The sequence below is a fragment of the Anomaloglossus baeobatrachus genome, chromosome 2 (genome assembly GCF_048569485.1).
Source record: "Anomaloglossus baeobatrachus isolate aAnoBae1 chromosome 2, aAnoBae1.hap1, whole genome shotgun sequence".
In the NCBI taxonomy this organism is placed as follows: Eukaryota; Metazoa; Chordata; class Amphibia; order Anura; family Aromobatidae; genus Anomaloglossus; species Anomaloglossus baeobatrachus.
In genome coordinates, this window is record NC_134354.1 from 473,086,981 (window position 1) to 473,103,048 (window position 16,068).

Consider the following 16,068-nt stretch of genomic DNA (forward strand, 5'->3'; position numbering starts at 1 on the left):
AGTTTCTTCTTCAAAATGATTGCAATCACAAATTCTTTGGTATTATTATCTTCATTTATTTTGCTTGCAATGAAAAAGCACAAAAGAGAATGAAACAAAAATCAAATCATTGATCATTTCACACAAAACTCCAAAAATGGGCCAGACAAAAGTATTGGCACCCTTAGCCTAATACTTGGTTGCACAATCTTTAGCCAAAATAACTGCGAATAACCGTTTCCGGTAACCATCAATGAGTTTCTTACAATGCTCTGCTGGAATTTTTGACCATTCTTCTTTGGCAAACTGCTCCAGGTCGCTGAGATTTGAAGGGGGCCTTCTCCAAACTGCCATTTTGAGATCTCTCCACAGGTGTTCTATGGGATTCAGGTCTGGACTCATTGCTGGCCACTTTAGTAGTCTCCAGTGCTTTCTCTCAAACCATTTTCTATTGCTTTTTGAAGTGTGTTTTGGGTCATTGTCCTGCTGGAAGACCCATGACCTGTGAGGAAGACCCAGCTTTCTCACACTGGGCCCTACATTATGCTGCAAAATTTGTTGGTAGTCTTCAGACTTCATAATGCCATACACATGGTCAAGCAGTCCAGTGCCAGAGGCAGCAAAGCAACCCCAAAACATCAGGGAACCTCTGCCATGTTTGACTGTAGGGACCGTGTTCTTTTCTTTGAATGCCTTATTTTTTTTCCTGTAAACACTATGTTGATGGATTTTCCAAAAAGCTCTACTTTTGTCTCATCTGACCAGAGAACATTCTTCCAAAACGTTTTAGGCTTTCTCAGGTAAGTTTTGGCAAACTCCAGCCTGGCTTTTTTTATGTCTCGGGGTAAGAAGTGGGGTCTTCCTGGGTATCCTACCATACAGTCCCTTTTCATTCAGACGCTGACTGATAGTACGGGTTGACACTGTTGTACCCTCGGACTGCAGGGCAGATTGAACTTGTTTGGATGTTAGTCAAGGTTCTTTATCCACCATCAGCACAATCTTGCGTTGAAATCTCTCGTCAATTTTTCTTTTCCTTCCACATCTAGGGAGGTTAGCCACAGTGCCATGGGCTTTAAACTTCTTGATGACACTGTGCACCGTAGACACAGGAACTTTCAGGTCTTTAAAGATGGACTTGTAGCCTTGAGATTGCTCATGCTTCCTCACAATTTGGATTCTCAAGTCCTCAGACAGTTCTTTGGTCTTCTTTCTTTTCTCCATGCTCAATGTGGTACACACAAGGACACAGGACAGAGGTTGAGTCAACTTTAATCCATGTCAACTGGCTGCAAGTGTGATTTAGTTATTGCCAACACCTGTTAGGTGCCACAGGTAAGTTACAGGTGCTGTTAATTACTCAAATTAGAGAAGCATCACATGATTTTTCAAACAGTACCAATACTTTTGTCCACTCCTTTTTTTATGTTTGGTGTGGAATTATATCCAATTTGGATTTATGACAATTTTTTTTTTTCATTGAAGACAAATTAAATGAAGATAATAATACCAAAGAATTTGTGATTGCAATCATTTTCAGGAAGAAACTGAGTATTATCTGACAGAATTGCAGGGGGTGCCAATACTTTTGGCCAGCACTGTATTATCATCTCATCTCATCTCTTCTAGAAGTCCTAGAAATTTCGAGCTCCATAGGGTTCCAATGGTAAAAATGTTAAATGACCCCTCTCTGGGACTTCTAGTGTTAAATCGATGGCTGGACCATATGTAACAAGCTTTTCTCCCCTCCCCCCCCATCATTCACCTTTTGTGCCTCCCCTATTTCCTCTTAGACTGTAAGCTTACGAGCAGGGCCCTCACTCCTGGTATCTTAATTTTGTTTTTTTTGTATTGTCTCAAATTGTCTGTACATGTCTCCTCTGAATTGTAAAGCGCTGCGGAATATGTTGGCGCTATAGAAATAAAACTTTATTATTATTATTGGCATCCAAATACTAAGGCTAAAAACTCACCAAATACTTAACGTGGCCTTAAAGGGAACCTATCAGGTGCAATATGCACCCAGACCCACGGGCAGTTCTGACTGCATATTGCTAATCCCTGCCTAACTGTCCCTGTATGTAGTAGCATAATTAAAGAGATCTTTAGAAAAAGTATTTCTAAAGATCCTCTATCATATGCTAATGAGCATAGGGACTAGTCGCAAGGGCGTTACTTCCTACACTTATTCCGCACTCTTAGCATGGTAGCATGCCCACAGTCAGCAGTGAGGCACATACCTGTGTCCGCTGATCTGCACGCCCAGCACTTCCCCGGCCATGCGCAGTATGAAGACAGGTGTATGTGTCTCAGCTTCAGAGAGGTCTACTGCGCATGACCAGAAGTGCCGTGACTTCGGATCAGTGGTGACAGCGGACACAGGTATGTGCGTCACCACTGGTGATGCTGCATTAAATAGAATGTTAGCATGCCCCTATGGGAGTGCTGCCATGCTAACAAGGTGGAACTGAGTGCAGGAACGAAACGCCCTTGCGACTAGTCTCTGTGCTCATTAGCATATCATAAAAGATCTTTAGAAATACTTTTTCTAAAGATCTCTTTATGTATGCTACTAGATACAGGGACAGTTAGGCAGGGATTAGCAATATGCACCCAGAACTGCTCTTGGTTATGAGTGCATATTGCACCTAACATGTTCCCTTTAATGTAAAGTTTGTACATGTCTTCTAGGGAAACCCCTATACATCATGTACCCATTTTTGGACATCGTCTTAGGCAAAATACTAGGTGGTAGTTTTTTTTTGCAGGTGTGCACCCTTTGGTATACCAAGTTCACAGGTATGGTTACTATAGCATTTTTGGTCCTAAGCACACGGTAAGCAAATCGTGGACGTAAAATATGCTAATTGCATTTAAATGTTTTTGACCAAATTTTTGTGATGCTACCTTGGCATAGCTGACATTTCTTAAACTCTCTCATTGTAAACATGTGGATCTTTGGCAAACTTCCACTTTTCTTTACTCATGACCACACATGAAGACAAAATCTTGCCAGCTGAAACCCACAGGCCAAGTATAGGAAAGGAGAATTAAAAAGTACTGGCTTGAAATCTGGTGGCCAGAAGATATATTTACATTTCAGAAAAGAGTCATTGTGCAGCCAAGACTTTAATCTTAGGAAAGCAGTAAAAAAAAGGGAAACCATACAGAACATTGCCTTAAATAGTTTATTTTGTATATCATTTACATAAATGTATATATTTGGCTTTCTCTTATACTCTGAGGTTTACAATTTCTAAAAAATAAAATAGTTCTTTTTTCCCTGAAATAAATCAGAAAACTATTTTACTTTGGTTCTTGTATGACAAGAAAGCACCACTTGTATGTGGTTGTATAAGTGCTGGTAGAACTCTTACTACGGAAGGAACCAGCATTACCTTACAGTAGCAAAAGGGTTAGTAGCAAAACATAACAGCATTTCCAAAATATACAAAACCATCAATATTGTCTGACAAAACCTTCATTATTGTGTTGTAAACTAATTAGTAGGAGGCAGATTTGGGTGGCAGGCAGCCAATAGCGAGTATATATGCAGTCTGTGTGTTACAAAATACGCAATGATAAAAATACTGATATACCATGATGTAACACGATACATAGAGCATAACATACGGAATGATGGAAACGTAATAATAGAACCCAAATGATTGTGCAAAGAAATGAACAACAAAGCTAAAGATTAATAGTTAGACAAGCGGTCCGCAGCGACCTTGCAGTAAACATCATACCCAGTAAATGCCAATATATTGGTCACAGAAGTGTTACATCTTGTTAGTTTTCTCTGATGAATAATGGTGGTCCCCCAACGTGTTCCACTGTACAGGCTTCAGGGGGTTCACTTTTGGTAGTAATGACATTCAGCTTATGTGCATAATTATAAAGCATTAAGAGATGATTGAGATGTGCAGTTCTACATTACATGTCATCACACTCGGGATCAAACTATCATGTAGATTAAATGAAGCTTGGAAAGTAGGAAAAATTTGACTTAAACATGTTCGATACTATGTTGTTCTTGTCGTAAATTGAGCAACTCCAGCAATTGGTTCTGAGCCACTGATTCTGGAGCAGTTTTTATTTTATGTCTGTCTATCTGTTCCAAAGCTATGACCCTTCCCAATAATAATGTGCAAATTTTCCCTTTAGCCAATTGGGCGTATACCTTTTTTTTTTTTTTTTTTTTTTTTTTTTTTTCCTTTTGACGCTGGTCAATCACAATACAGCCAGCTTCAGAAGTTCTGTGGTCTACAACCAACTGGTTGAAAAGAAAATGTGCACCTTTATTATCGAGGCACATAACCCTGGAACAGAGGAGCACTAAAGAAAATTGGCTCAAGAATCAGTGACTCAGTGACGCAGCGCCAATTGGAGCAGGTACTCGGTTTAAAGTGCTAAATCTATTGGGAGATCCTCTTTAAATACAAGACCAGGGCCATAATGTGAAGAATCAAACCCATTGTCTGTCTCATTTCCTTTTTTTTTTTTAATTTAAACCTCTACTTATGATAAATGTGTCTTTTTGGATTTCTTTAATTGGAACAAGAAAACCAGTATTGCTAATTGTTGCACAATTTTAGAGGCAAATTTTTTTACCTATGCAATTTTCAAACATAATCTAAACAGCAAAAGGTACTACCATTAAATAAATACCATTAAATATTAGTGTAAAGCCCCAGGAAGATGGAGGTTTTATCAGAACACACCGTACGAGGCATGTATGAAGGGGGTCATCCCTGTGAATTGTCATGTTGCTAGGTAACTGGCTGCAGGAAATGTACAACATGAGGGGGGGATTTATCAAAACTAGTGAAAGTGAAAAGCAGAGTAGTTGCCATGACTACCATTGATAGCCCATCATCAGGCTGCTGCTTTGTTTTTCAAAGAGCCTCTGAGAAAGGAAAGCTGCGATATGATTGGTTGCTTGAAGAAGCTCTTCCATTTTTTTTATTTTTTCACTTTGTCTTGAATTTGCATCACGTACAAATATTTCAACTAGGAGCTGATATTTTTTTTACATTTTAAAATGTGTGTGTGTGTATATATATATATATATATATATATATATATATATATATATATATATATATATAATATATAATGTATATGTATGTATTTTTTTTAAAAATTTTGAAATGGCTAAATGATGGCCATGCAGACGTTTTCAGCGCCATCCTTCACATTGTGGAAATATATCTTCTACATGTGCCCCAGCACTGTAACTTGTGGATTTTCACATTTTAGCTGCATATTGCACTTGCACCATGGTGCTTGGATGGGGTTCATCAAGATTCCTATCATACTCATATATCATATACATATCATCATAGTATCTAAGCACAGCATGGTGCAGTTAGCTTTATGTCTGAACATTATTCATTCATTTGTAAAGGTTAGCTATAAATGTTATGCACTCATCTATGGCAGTGGGATCAGCCAACTAACATGATGACAGAGGAAGGGAAGATTCAGGCATGTTAAATTTCAATGTCTGATCCTTTTGGTCCCAGGAAACATTAGCCGATGCCAGTGATATCTCCTGGGGATGAGTGAACTGCTCTGTAAAATGAACGAGCCATTTGATTCTCAGTACAGATTGACAAAGTATAATGGAAGTCAATGCTGAAGATACAAATTTTTCTGTAAATTCTTCTGGAAAAATGCTTGAGTTCCCCATTGACTTCCATTATAAGGTGTAAATGAGCACCCGACCATCAAAATGCTGGTTTGGCTTACTGAGCACTTCACTCATTCTCCCCTTTCAAAACCCATGCACTCTCAACCAAATCAAGTGTGCAAGCGTATACAGTAGTTGGGCTGGAGGAGATGTACAGTTAGGTCCAGAAATATTTGGACAGTGACACAAGTTTTGTTATTTTAGCTGTTTACAAAAACATGTTCAGAAATACAATTATATATATAATATGGGCTGAAAGTGTACACTCCCAGCTGCAATATGAGAGTTTTCACATCCAAATCGGAGAAAGGGTTTAGGAATCATAGCTCTGTAATGCATAGCCTCCTCTTTTTCAAGGGACCAAAAGTAATTGGACAAGGGACTCTAAGGGCTGCAATTAACTCTGAAGGTATCTCCCTCGTTAACTTGTAATCAATGAAGTAGTTAAAAGGTCTGGGGTTGATTACAGGTGTGTGGTTTTGCATTTGGAAGCTGTTGCTGTGACCAGACAACATGCGGTCTAAGGAACTCTCAATTGAGGTGAAGCAGAACATCCTGAGGCTGAAAAAAAAGAAAAAATCCATCAGAGAGATAGCAGACATGCTTGGAGTAGCAAAATCAACAGTCGGGTACATTCTGAGAAAAAAGGAATTGACTGGTGAGCTTGGGAACTCAAAAAGGCCTGGGCGTCCACGGATGACAACAGTGGTGGATGATCGCCGCATACTTTCTTTGGTGAAGAAGAACCCGTTCACAACATCAACTGAAGTCCAGAACACTCTCAGTGAAGTAGGTGTATCTGTCTCTAAGTCAACAGTAAAGAGAAGACTCCATGAAAGTAAATACAAAGGGTTCACATCTAGATGCAAACCATTCATCAATTCCAAAAATAGACAGGCCAGAGTTAAATTTGCTGAAAAACACCTCATGAAGCCAGCTCAGTTCTGGAAAAGTATTCTATGGACAGATGAGACAAAGATCAACCTGTACCAGAATGATGGGAAGAAAAAAGTTTGGAGAAGAAAGGGAACGGCACATGATCCAAGGCACACCACATCCTCTGTAAAACATGGTGGAGGCAACGTGATGGCATGGGCATGCATGGCTTTCAATGGCACTGGGTCACTTGTGTTTATTGATGACATAACAGCAGACAAGAGTAGCCGGATGAATTCTGAAGTGTACCGGGATATACTTTCAGCCCAGATTCAGCCAAATGCCGCAAAGTTGATCGGACAGCGCTTCATAGTACAGATGGACAATGACCCCAAGCATACAGCCAAAGCTACCCAGGAGTTCAAGAGTGCAAAAAAGTGGAACATTCTGCAATGGCCAAGTCAATCACCAGATCTTAACCCAATTGAGCATGCATTTCACTTGCTCAAATCCAGACTTAAGACGGAAAGACCCACAAACAAGCAAGACCTGAAGGCTGCGGCTGTAAAGGCCTGGCAAAGCATTAAGAAGGAGGAAACCCAGCGTTTGGTGATGTCCATGGGTTCCAGACTTAAGGCAGTGATTGCCTCCAAAGGATTTGCAACAAAATATTGAAAAATAAAAATATTTTGTTTGGGTTTGGTTTATTTGTCCAATTACTTTTGACCTCCTAAAATGTGGAGTGTTTGTAAAGAAATGTGTACAATTCCTACAATTTCTATCAGATATTTTTGTTCAGACCTTCAAATTAAACGTTACAATCTGCACTTGAATTCTGTTGTAGAGGTTTCATTTCAAATCCAATGTGGTGGCATGCAGAGCCCAACTCGCGAAAATTGTGTCACTGTCCAAATATTTCTGGACCTAACTGTAGATAGCTGTGGCCTGTTTGCCGGACACCTGTGTATGGCCACTTAGAGATAATAGCATCAGGATATTCTCATCCAGCACTTGCAATGGCTAAAGTGATTCTTCAGGGACATCTTTACACATAAACATGGGCGTTACACTACAATGGAAAACGCCTCTGAAAACCCAGCTCCAGAACTAATTGATGTTTAACCAGAGTGTGATTTCATGTAGCTCAGCAAGTAAAGATATTCCTATGCCAGGTGCTGACTCGGAGAGACTGCAGCATCAACATTTTATGCAGCTCCATACACTGGCCAAAGCTTAGGTGAATGGAGCTTCACATTTCATTTCTGCATTAAAATTGGGTGCATTTAGTTTGTTCTGGTCTTGGCAGTATAGGTGTATGTTGATGTATTCTAATACACATGGAAACGCACCACACAATCCATGGATAACATCAAATTCACTGTTAGAAGCTGAAGGCCATCATGAGTTAGAAATGAATTAGCCAAGTAAAGCACAGTGACAAATATAAAAATACAATTAAAACAATGCTGTTCTCTGCGGTGTACGTGATTTTAAACACAGAAAAGAAACATTAAAAAAAATTAAACTAAAAAACTGAACATAGAGTGAAAGGTGAAGGGGGTACACACTAGGCAGTTGAAGTGGTCCTACTGATTGAGATCGAATACCCTATTCAATGTTGTGTACCAAATGGCATTTGAAACCCTGTTACACACTAAACACATTCAGAAATTAATTACGAAGTTCGGAATTTGTCAAGTGTCCCATAGGACAGACCATGGGCAATTAGTACAGCTCATACTTCTGATACTGGTCCACCAGCACCTGGTTCTAAAAGTGAGACCTCCTTCATTAGATATAGGGAGTGCACTATGTCAATTTGGTCCTGATGCTGCAATTTTGGTGATCGATTTCTATAGATGTGTGTTTGTGAACGTTCCTAAATGGAGCTTTTTACCCACATTAAAAGGAGTTGTCCGGGCTTAGGATACAAGTATGCAATCACTCTGCGTGACTTAACACTGCTGAATCGTGCGATGCACACACTAACTATTCCTCTGTACTCTCTATGTCAGTGGCAGGTTATGTGACCTCATCTTAAGGTCAAATACTAACCATTTGTCATTTATCTCAATTTTGTTCTTACGAGAGAAGCTGATTACATCTATTTGGCACTTGACCACAAGAATAAAACCTCCAAATCTGGTGGAATTTTGCATTATGATGAGCTATTGGACTGCAAAGGGGACCCATAAATTGTTCTTGCACAGGGGTCCTTTTCTGTCTTTTTCCACCAGTGATTACAAATCATGCACATGCAATCACTTGACCGCCTACTTGTGCCAGGAAATTGTGATACTGTCTTAATTCTACAGTTGCATAGAGTGACTGCATCTTTTTGTCCCAATCCTGGATAACTTCTTTTAGGCTGTGCGCCCCTGATGAGTCTTTAGTGCGTTTTCGACACTGCATATTTTTGCTGCATCAGAAATAGAGTCTTAAGGCCACTTTACACGCAACGATATCGCTAACGAGATATCGCTGGGGTCACGGAATTCGTGACGCACATCTGGCGTCGTTAGCGACGTCGTTGCATGTGACACCTACGAGCGTCCGCTAATTATCAAAAATACTCACCAAATCGTTCATCGTTGACACGTCGTTCATTTCCCAAATATCGTTGCTGGTTCAGGACAGGTTGTTCGTCGTTCCTGAGGCAACACACATCGCTACGTGTGACACCCTGGGAACGACGAACAACAGCGTTCCTGCGTCCTCCGGCAACAAGGTGGGCGTGTCGATAATGCGGCTACTTTCCGTCCCTCAGCTTCTATTGGTGGGTCGCTGTGACGCCGCACGAATCTCCCCCTTAAAAAAAGAGGTTGTTCGCCGGCCATAGCGACGTCGTTAGGAAGGTAAGTACGTGTGACGCGTACCTGCGATATCGTTCGTCCATTGGCAGCAATTTGCCCGTAACGCATGAACGACGGGGGCGGCTGCTATTGCTAGCGATGTCGCTGCATGTAAAGCAGCCTTTACAGTTCCAGCAAAATGGATGGGATTTGTAGAAATCTCCTGCCCCCTGTGCTTCTTTTTTGACTTGCGATGTGATTCAAAGCTGCAACATGTCAGTTTCTCCTGTGGCTACACCAAGTTTTAAGTGCAGATTTTTCTCAGACTTGCAGCAAATGCAGAAAATCAGCATGCATTTTTAGTGCGGTTCCGCTGAGAAAATGCATCAAAAACATATGTAATCCATATATAAGTATATCGGAGTTTTGTCAAAGCTAAATACCAAAAAATATAGCAAATGAAACAGATTTATTTAAAGTATGACACACAAAATCGCAGCGGCAAAAACTCATCATGGGAATGTAGCCTAAGGAAATGTGCCCGTGTTGAGTATTTGTTCAGTTTTTTACCTTCTGTATTTTTCAGCCACTGGATTTGGCTTCCAAATACTAAAGTGGTGACGTGTTTCTATTCTAAATTTTCCTCCAATTGTTCCACTCCTGGTTTTGGTTTACAAACGCCGAGGTAAAAAAACTCACCAAATACTCAGTGTTAACGTGACCTAAAGCAGTGGTCTCTATCGTGTCTCTTCAGCTGTCATAAAAGAGCAGCTTCCCGCATCTTGCAACCATTATTTGGGAATTGTAGCATAGCTATAGATGGAGAGCCACAGTTTGGAGAACACCAATTTAAAACATATATGCATGCAGTATCCATAGAACGCCAAATTAATGGGTACACAATGCCTACAAACATTCATACAGAACAGTCCTGGAACAATCATTTCAAGGACCAAAAGAATACAGAGAGTTTATGACTAATATTCAGTCTTCTTGACTAGGGCAGGTAGTCCTATTCTTTGCCCCAAACAGGGGCAGAAAGCTTGATAACTCTTTAAGAGCCCCAATATACTCTCCAGAAAATACACCATTTTATATTAATATTCCTCAATATACTTCAATAATAAATAAGCAATACTTTGCTTTACAGAGCAGCGTACTTAATAACGTGTTGTTAATAGCACCAATAGGTTGTAACACTATACGTTTTCTGAACTTCATTCTTCAAGTAGAACTCTATACAGTCAATTTTTGTAATAATGGATTTCGAGTTACTTATCTCTAAGCCCAGATCCGTGCTGTGCGCACACATTATTAAGTAAGCGCTTACAGACATTTCACATAGATTCTAATACTGATCACCTTTCCAGGTAATATACAAAAAGTGCAAACCCCAAAAATTCAGAATTTCTTCATTAGTTCTAGACACTTATTTCATTCCATTGATCTGCACTTTGAAAAAGGAACATTCCTTGCTTACATATTAAAGCTATGGAGAACAAAAAAAAAAACTTCAAAGAATAAATATCCATTATCTGTAGAAATCCACCTGTATGGAGCCTAAAGTTTAAATTAAAGAATATATGTAAAATATATACATTTATATAACTTTATATACCTATATACAATTTAGAAAATGTATGTACACTAATTTACATGATAATTTTCTCTGTGAAAAAAAATCCTTCAAATAATTAATTACACTTCTAACCTTGCTTCTTCATAAACTTTGTTTTTGGACAAGGTAAATGTGATATGTGCCTTCCCCACCTTTTCACCTGCCTTACTGATCACTTGGGAAGTGTCGGATTGATGCCATTTTGGGCATCTCATTTATCTTGGCCTATACTTTCTGCCCACTAGTGGCAGTCACTTCATATATTTGGAGTCACTTACACAACCTCCTTCATAGAATAAAAAAAAAAATCTCCACTTTCAGTGCATTCTCTTGTCCTTCCAGAAAATTTAAGGTAATGAGCAGTTCCCAGAATTTCAGGGTTGAGTTGTTGGGTTTGATCTTCTGTCTTCGAGGAAATTCTTTTTTTTTTTGGGAAGAGATAAAGTTTATGCCCATGAGCTGTTGTCTTCAACTCTTGGTATAGACCTGCAAAGAATAAGAGAATTGTAATACTATTGTAAAAAAACACTAGCCATGGCAAGTAGTGACAGCATTAACTAATGAACATGTTTATATAAAGCTGGCCATACAACTTACAGGAAGGTCGTTTATCCCAAGAACATATGCGGGTTCAATTTGTATGGGGCACACAGACCCTGGTAGAAGAGGTCAAGAGAAAAAAAAGGATGGGGCTTATTGGATTTTACGTTTGATCCACTGCTCATGTAGGAGGAATCTCGGAATCCATTGTCCTGTGGAGGCACCTCTCCATTTATTGTACTTGCAGGAGGTGTCACTCACTCCCCATTGAAATAATCATGCATACTCGGCTCCACAATTTTTTATTGCTGAGCGACAGGTGTTGGCAGACAGTTATCTACTGCATATGACCAGCCCAACATTTGGCAAATATGATGATGTTATTGACAAAGGTAGCAGTCATTACAACTTGAGTCAACATTCATAATCTACATTGCTCCACGTATTTTAGACTTTGAATGTTGCTGTAACATTCTTCACTGTTTTCTATGGGAAATATTAGTTGCAGTGCCATGCGAAAGTATTCGGCTCCCTTGAATTTTTCAACCTTTTCCCATATTTCAGGCTTCAAACATAAAGATAAAAATTTTAATGTTATGGTGAAGAATCAACAACAAGTGGGACACAATTGTGAAGTTGAACAAAATTTATTGTTTATTTTAAACTTTTTTTAAAAAAAGAAATAACTGAAAAGTGGGGCGTGCAATATTATACGTCCCCTTTAAGTTAATACTTTGTAGCGCCACCTTTTGCTGCGATTACAGCTGCAAGTCGTTTGAGGTATGTGTCAGTTTTGCACATCGAGAGACTGAAATTCTTTCCCATTCTTCCTTTGCAAACAGCTGGAGCTGAGTGAGGTTGGATGGAGAGCGTTTGTGAACAGCAGTTGTCAGCTCCTTCCACAGATTCTCGATTGGATTCAGGTCTGGACTTTGACTTGGCCATTCTAACACCTGGATATGTTTATTTGTGAACCATTCCATAGTAGATTTTGCTTTGTTTGGGATCATTGTCTTGTTGGAAGACAAATCTCTGTCCAAGTATGTTTGCAGACTCAAACAGGTTTTCTTCAAGAATGGTCCTGTATTTGGCTCCATCCATCTTCCCATCAATTTTAACTATCTTTCCTGTCCTTGCTGAAGAAAAGCATTCCCAAACCATGATGCTGCCACCACCATGTTTGACAGTAGGGATGGTGTGTTCAGGGTGATGAGCTGTGTTGCTTTTATGCCAAACATATCGTTTGGCATTGTGCCCAAATAGTTTGATTTTGGTTTCATCTGACCAGAACACCTTCTTCCACATGTTTGGTGTGTCTCCCAGGTGGCATGTGTCAAACTTTAAACGACACTTTTTTTTTATATCTTTGAGAAATGACTTTCTCCTTGCCCCTCTTCCAAAAGGGCCAGATTTGTGCAGTGTACGCCTGATTGTTGTCCTATGGACAGACTCTCCCACATCAGCTGTAGATCTCTGCACTTCATCCAGAGTGATCATGGGCCTCTTGGCTGCATCGTTGATCAGTCTTCTCCTTGTTTGAGATGAAAGTTTGGATGGACGTCAGGGTCTTGGTAGATTTGCAGTGGTATGATACTCCTTCCATTTCAATATGATCGCTTGCACAGTGCTCCTTGGAATGTTTAGTTTTGGAAATCTTTTTATAACCAAATCCGGCTTTAAACTTCTCTACAACAGTATCACAGACCTGCCTGTTGTGTTCCTTGGTCTTCATGATGCTATCTGCGCTTTAAACAGAACACGAAGACTATCACAGAGCAGGTGCTTGTATACGGAGACTTGATTACACACAGGTGGCTTATATTTATCATCATCAGTCATTTAGGACAACAGAGATCCTCAATGAACTTCTGGAATGAGTTTACTGCACTGAAAGTAAAGGGGATGAATAATATTCACACCCCATTTTTCAGTTATTTATTTGTTTAAAAAGTTTAAAATAAGCAATAAATTTCGTTCAACTTCACAATTGTATCCCACTTGTTGTTGATTCTTCACCATAACATTAAAAGTTTGATGTTTATGCCTGAAATGTGGGGGAAAAGTTGAAAAATTCAAGGGAGCCGAATACTTTCGCAAGGCATTGTATGTGGCTGTTTTCATGCTACTATGCACAATGGGGATACCTTTCAAGTGACTAAGCATTAAACCCACAGTTACTTTACCAGACCAGTATAAATATACACATGCATACATAATCATTTTAATGGGGAGAGGGGAGTAAGCCACTGTCAGACTCCTCATGAAGAAAGAAAGCATCAGACATGTTGAAATCCAATCCATCTATACCTCGATATCTGTCTGGAGGCCCTGTGTATATTAAAGGGTATCTGTCACCAGGTTTTGCTATCCCATCTGAGAGCAGCATAATGTACAGACAGAGACCCTGATTCCAGTGATGTGTCACTTACTGAGCTGTTTGCTGTCATTTTGATAAATCAATGTTTCTCTGCTGACGATCTAGCAGTTATACAGAGCTCATGAATATGCTGGACTACCTGGCAGCACGCCAAGTAGTCCTGTAATGATAATCTACTGCTGCTTAATCAGTGATTTTATCAAAACTACACTAAACAGCCCAGTGACACACTGCTGGAATCAAGATCTCTGCCCCTAAATTATGATGCTCTCAGATTAGGTAGCAAAAACCTGGTGACAGATTCCTTGTAAATTGCTAGTCGTTCATACCCCAAAAAGTTTTGGTAGCTTTTATCTTGTGTATGAGCAGCTGAAGAATGGCCCTAACTTGTACAGTTCCATTTATGCACTCTTAAAAATTTGAGCAAATTTCTTCACATTCAATATTATTATCAATCTTAAAAGATTGGCAATGTTTCGCAGTTGCATATTATTCTGTATATATTGGTCTTCACAGAATGATACATGTATTTTATATGTTTTATATTGGGCTCCTATATAATTCAAGTAACATGTCACATCATCCATAAACCGAAAAAAGTCCCATCTATAAGGAAAGACAAACTCAAGACCTAACTAGCAGAAGTCTTTGTAAACCGCAGCATGAGACCTTCTCTATTCGTATGCAATGAGCGGATCAAAGTGAATGCAAGCACATCTTCACAATTAGAGACTTTTAGGTTTCTTTTAGAAGTAATGAGGCAGACACAGTAGGGGGCACTATTGATTGCTTTAGAGCATGGGCTATGAAAAGCGCCCAGGTGAGAGAAAATGTGCACCCTAGGGAATTAAATCCAGGACAACAACCGAGTGCCAGCAACAGAGTTAAATGGGACATGACAAGCTGGTAGCTGATCATCTCTGTGCACACATCAATTAAATATCCACCTTTGCTTTTCTTCAGAACACAGATCTTTGCTAAACACTGTGTTAATGAATCATTTCCTATAATCTGGATCTGTATATAAATTCCATCTCTAAGGGTTCAAAAGCAGAAGGGATTCTAGACCGGGCAGGGCAGTAGAATCCCAGTGAGAAAATTCTATCAATAATACTTAATTGAAATCCTATAGAAATTAATACCATAACCATAAAAACGCCAAGGCACTATAAAAAAAAATAAATGTCGACCTGACCGTATCTATATAGTTGTGCACGGCCCAGTATATTGTCAGCTAGGCTTATAAAGATGTCATAATGTCCCATATGCCAGGGATGACTGTACCTTATCAGACTTTCACAGAGACTGGCGGCATCATGAGTTGACTCTTCCTAAGTAAAAGGACAAACAGCAAATGTCACTTTTAAGAATAGGGAAAAAAAAAAAAAAGACAAAACGTGAAATGTCAGGGATTTCAGGAGCTAGAAAATACTGTGCCGCCATAAGCATGAAAACTGCCAGCTCAGCTTCATGGATTCAATTTGCATTTTTTTCTAGGAGTAGAAGTATACAGTGATGACTCTTCATTTATTGACAGGAGGGGCAGGAATGATGTTACTGGCCAAATTTATTCCCATCACGCATTTCATAAGTACTTTAGGGTGCACAAGTGGTTAAGTTTTTTTTCTGAGGTATGCCTCATTACTTCTAATATACATGGATATGCTCAGACAGCTGTAAGCCTTATATAGAAGTCCTAGTTTTAGAAGGAGGTCAAACATTGCTTCCTTTTAAAATTTTATTTTCGTGTATAACGAGGTGTGGCTATTACAATACCTTTGCTAGATATATATTTAGTCATTCCTTTAATTATATGCACATTGGACCTTTCATTTTGAGACAAATATTACAGGGTAGGCAGCCGCCTAAATTAATAAAGGAGTTAAGGGGGCTTTACATGCTGCGACATTGCTAACGATATATCGTCGGGGTCACGCCGTTAGTGGCACATATCTGGCGTCGGTAGCGACATCGCAGCGTGTGACACCAAGGAGCAACAATCAACGATCGCAAAAACGTCAAAAATCGTTGATCGTTAACACGTTGCTCCTTTTCATAATATCGTTGGTGGTGCATGCCGCTGGTTGTTCGTCGTTACTGTGGCATCACACATTGCTATGTGTGACACCGCAGGAACGACGAACATCTCCTTACCTGCGTCCACCGGCAATGAGGAAGGAAGGAGGTGGGC

General features: G+C 39.6%; 1 protein-coding gene across 4 annotated transcripts in view; it reads right to left on the bottom strand.

The window, feature by feature from the left end:
- Window positions 1–11,377: 11,377 nt before the first annotated feature.
- Window positions 11,378–16,068, bottom strand: part of SPNS2 (SPNS lysolipid transporter 2, sphingosine-1-phosphate) — a 180,015-nt gene continuing 175,324 nt past the window's right edge. For 2 of the 4 annotated variants that reach the window (XR_012750524.1, XM_075336369.1), the window contains 2 exons: window positions 15,162–15,208; window positions 11,378–11,446 (listed from right to left, as the gene is read on the bottom strand). Coding sequence is in view for 2 of the 4 variants with exons in the window: in XM_075336369.1 (XP_075192484.1) it covers window positions 15,166–15,208 (43 nt within the window). In the remaining 2 variants the exon portion in view is untranslated. The remainder of the gene's footprint in view (window positions 11,447–15,161; window positions 15,209–16,068) is intronic. The other 2 variants (XM_075336368.1, XM_075336370.1) reach the window with 1 other exon arrangement.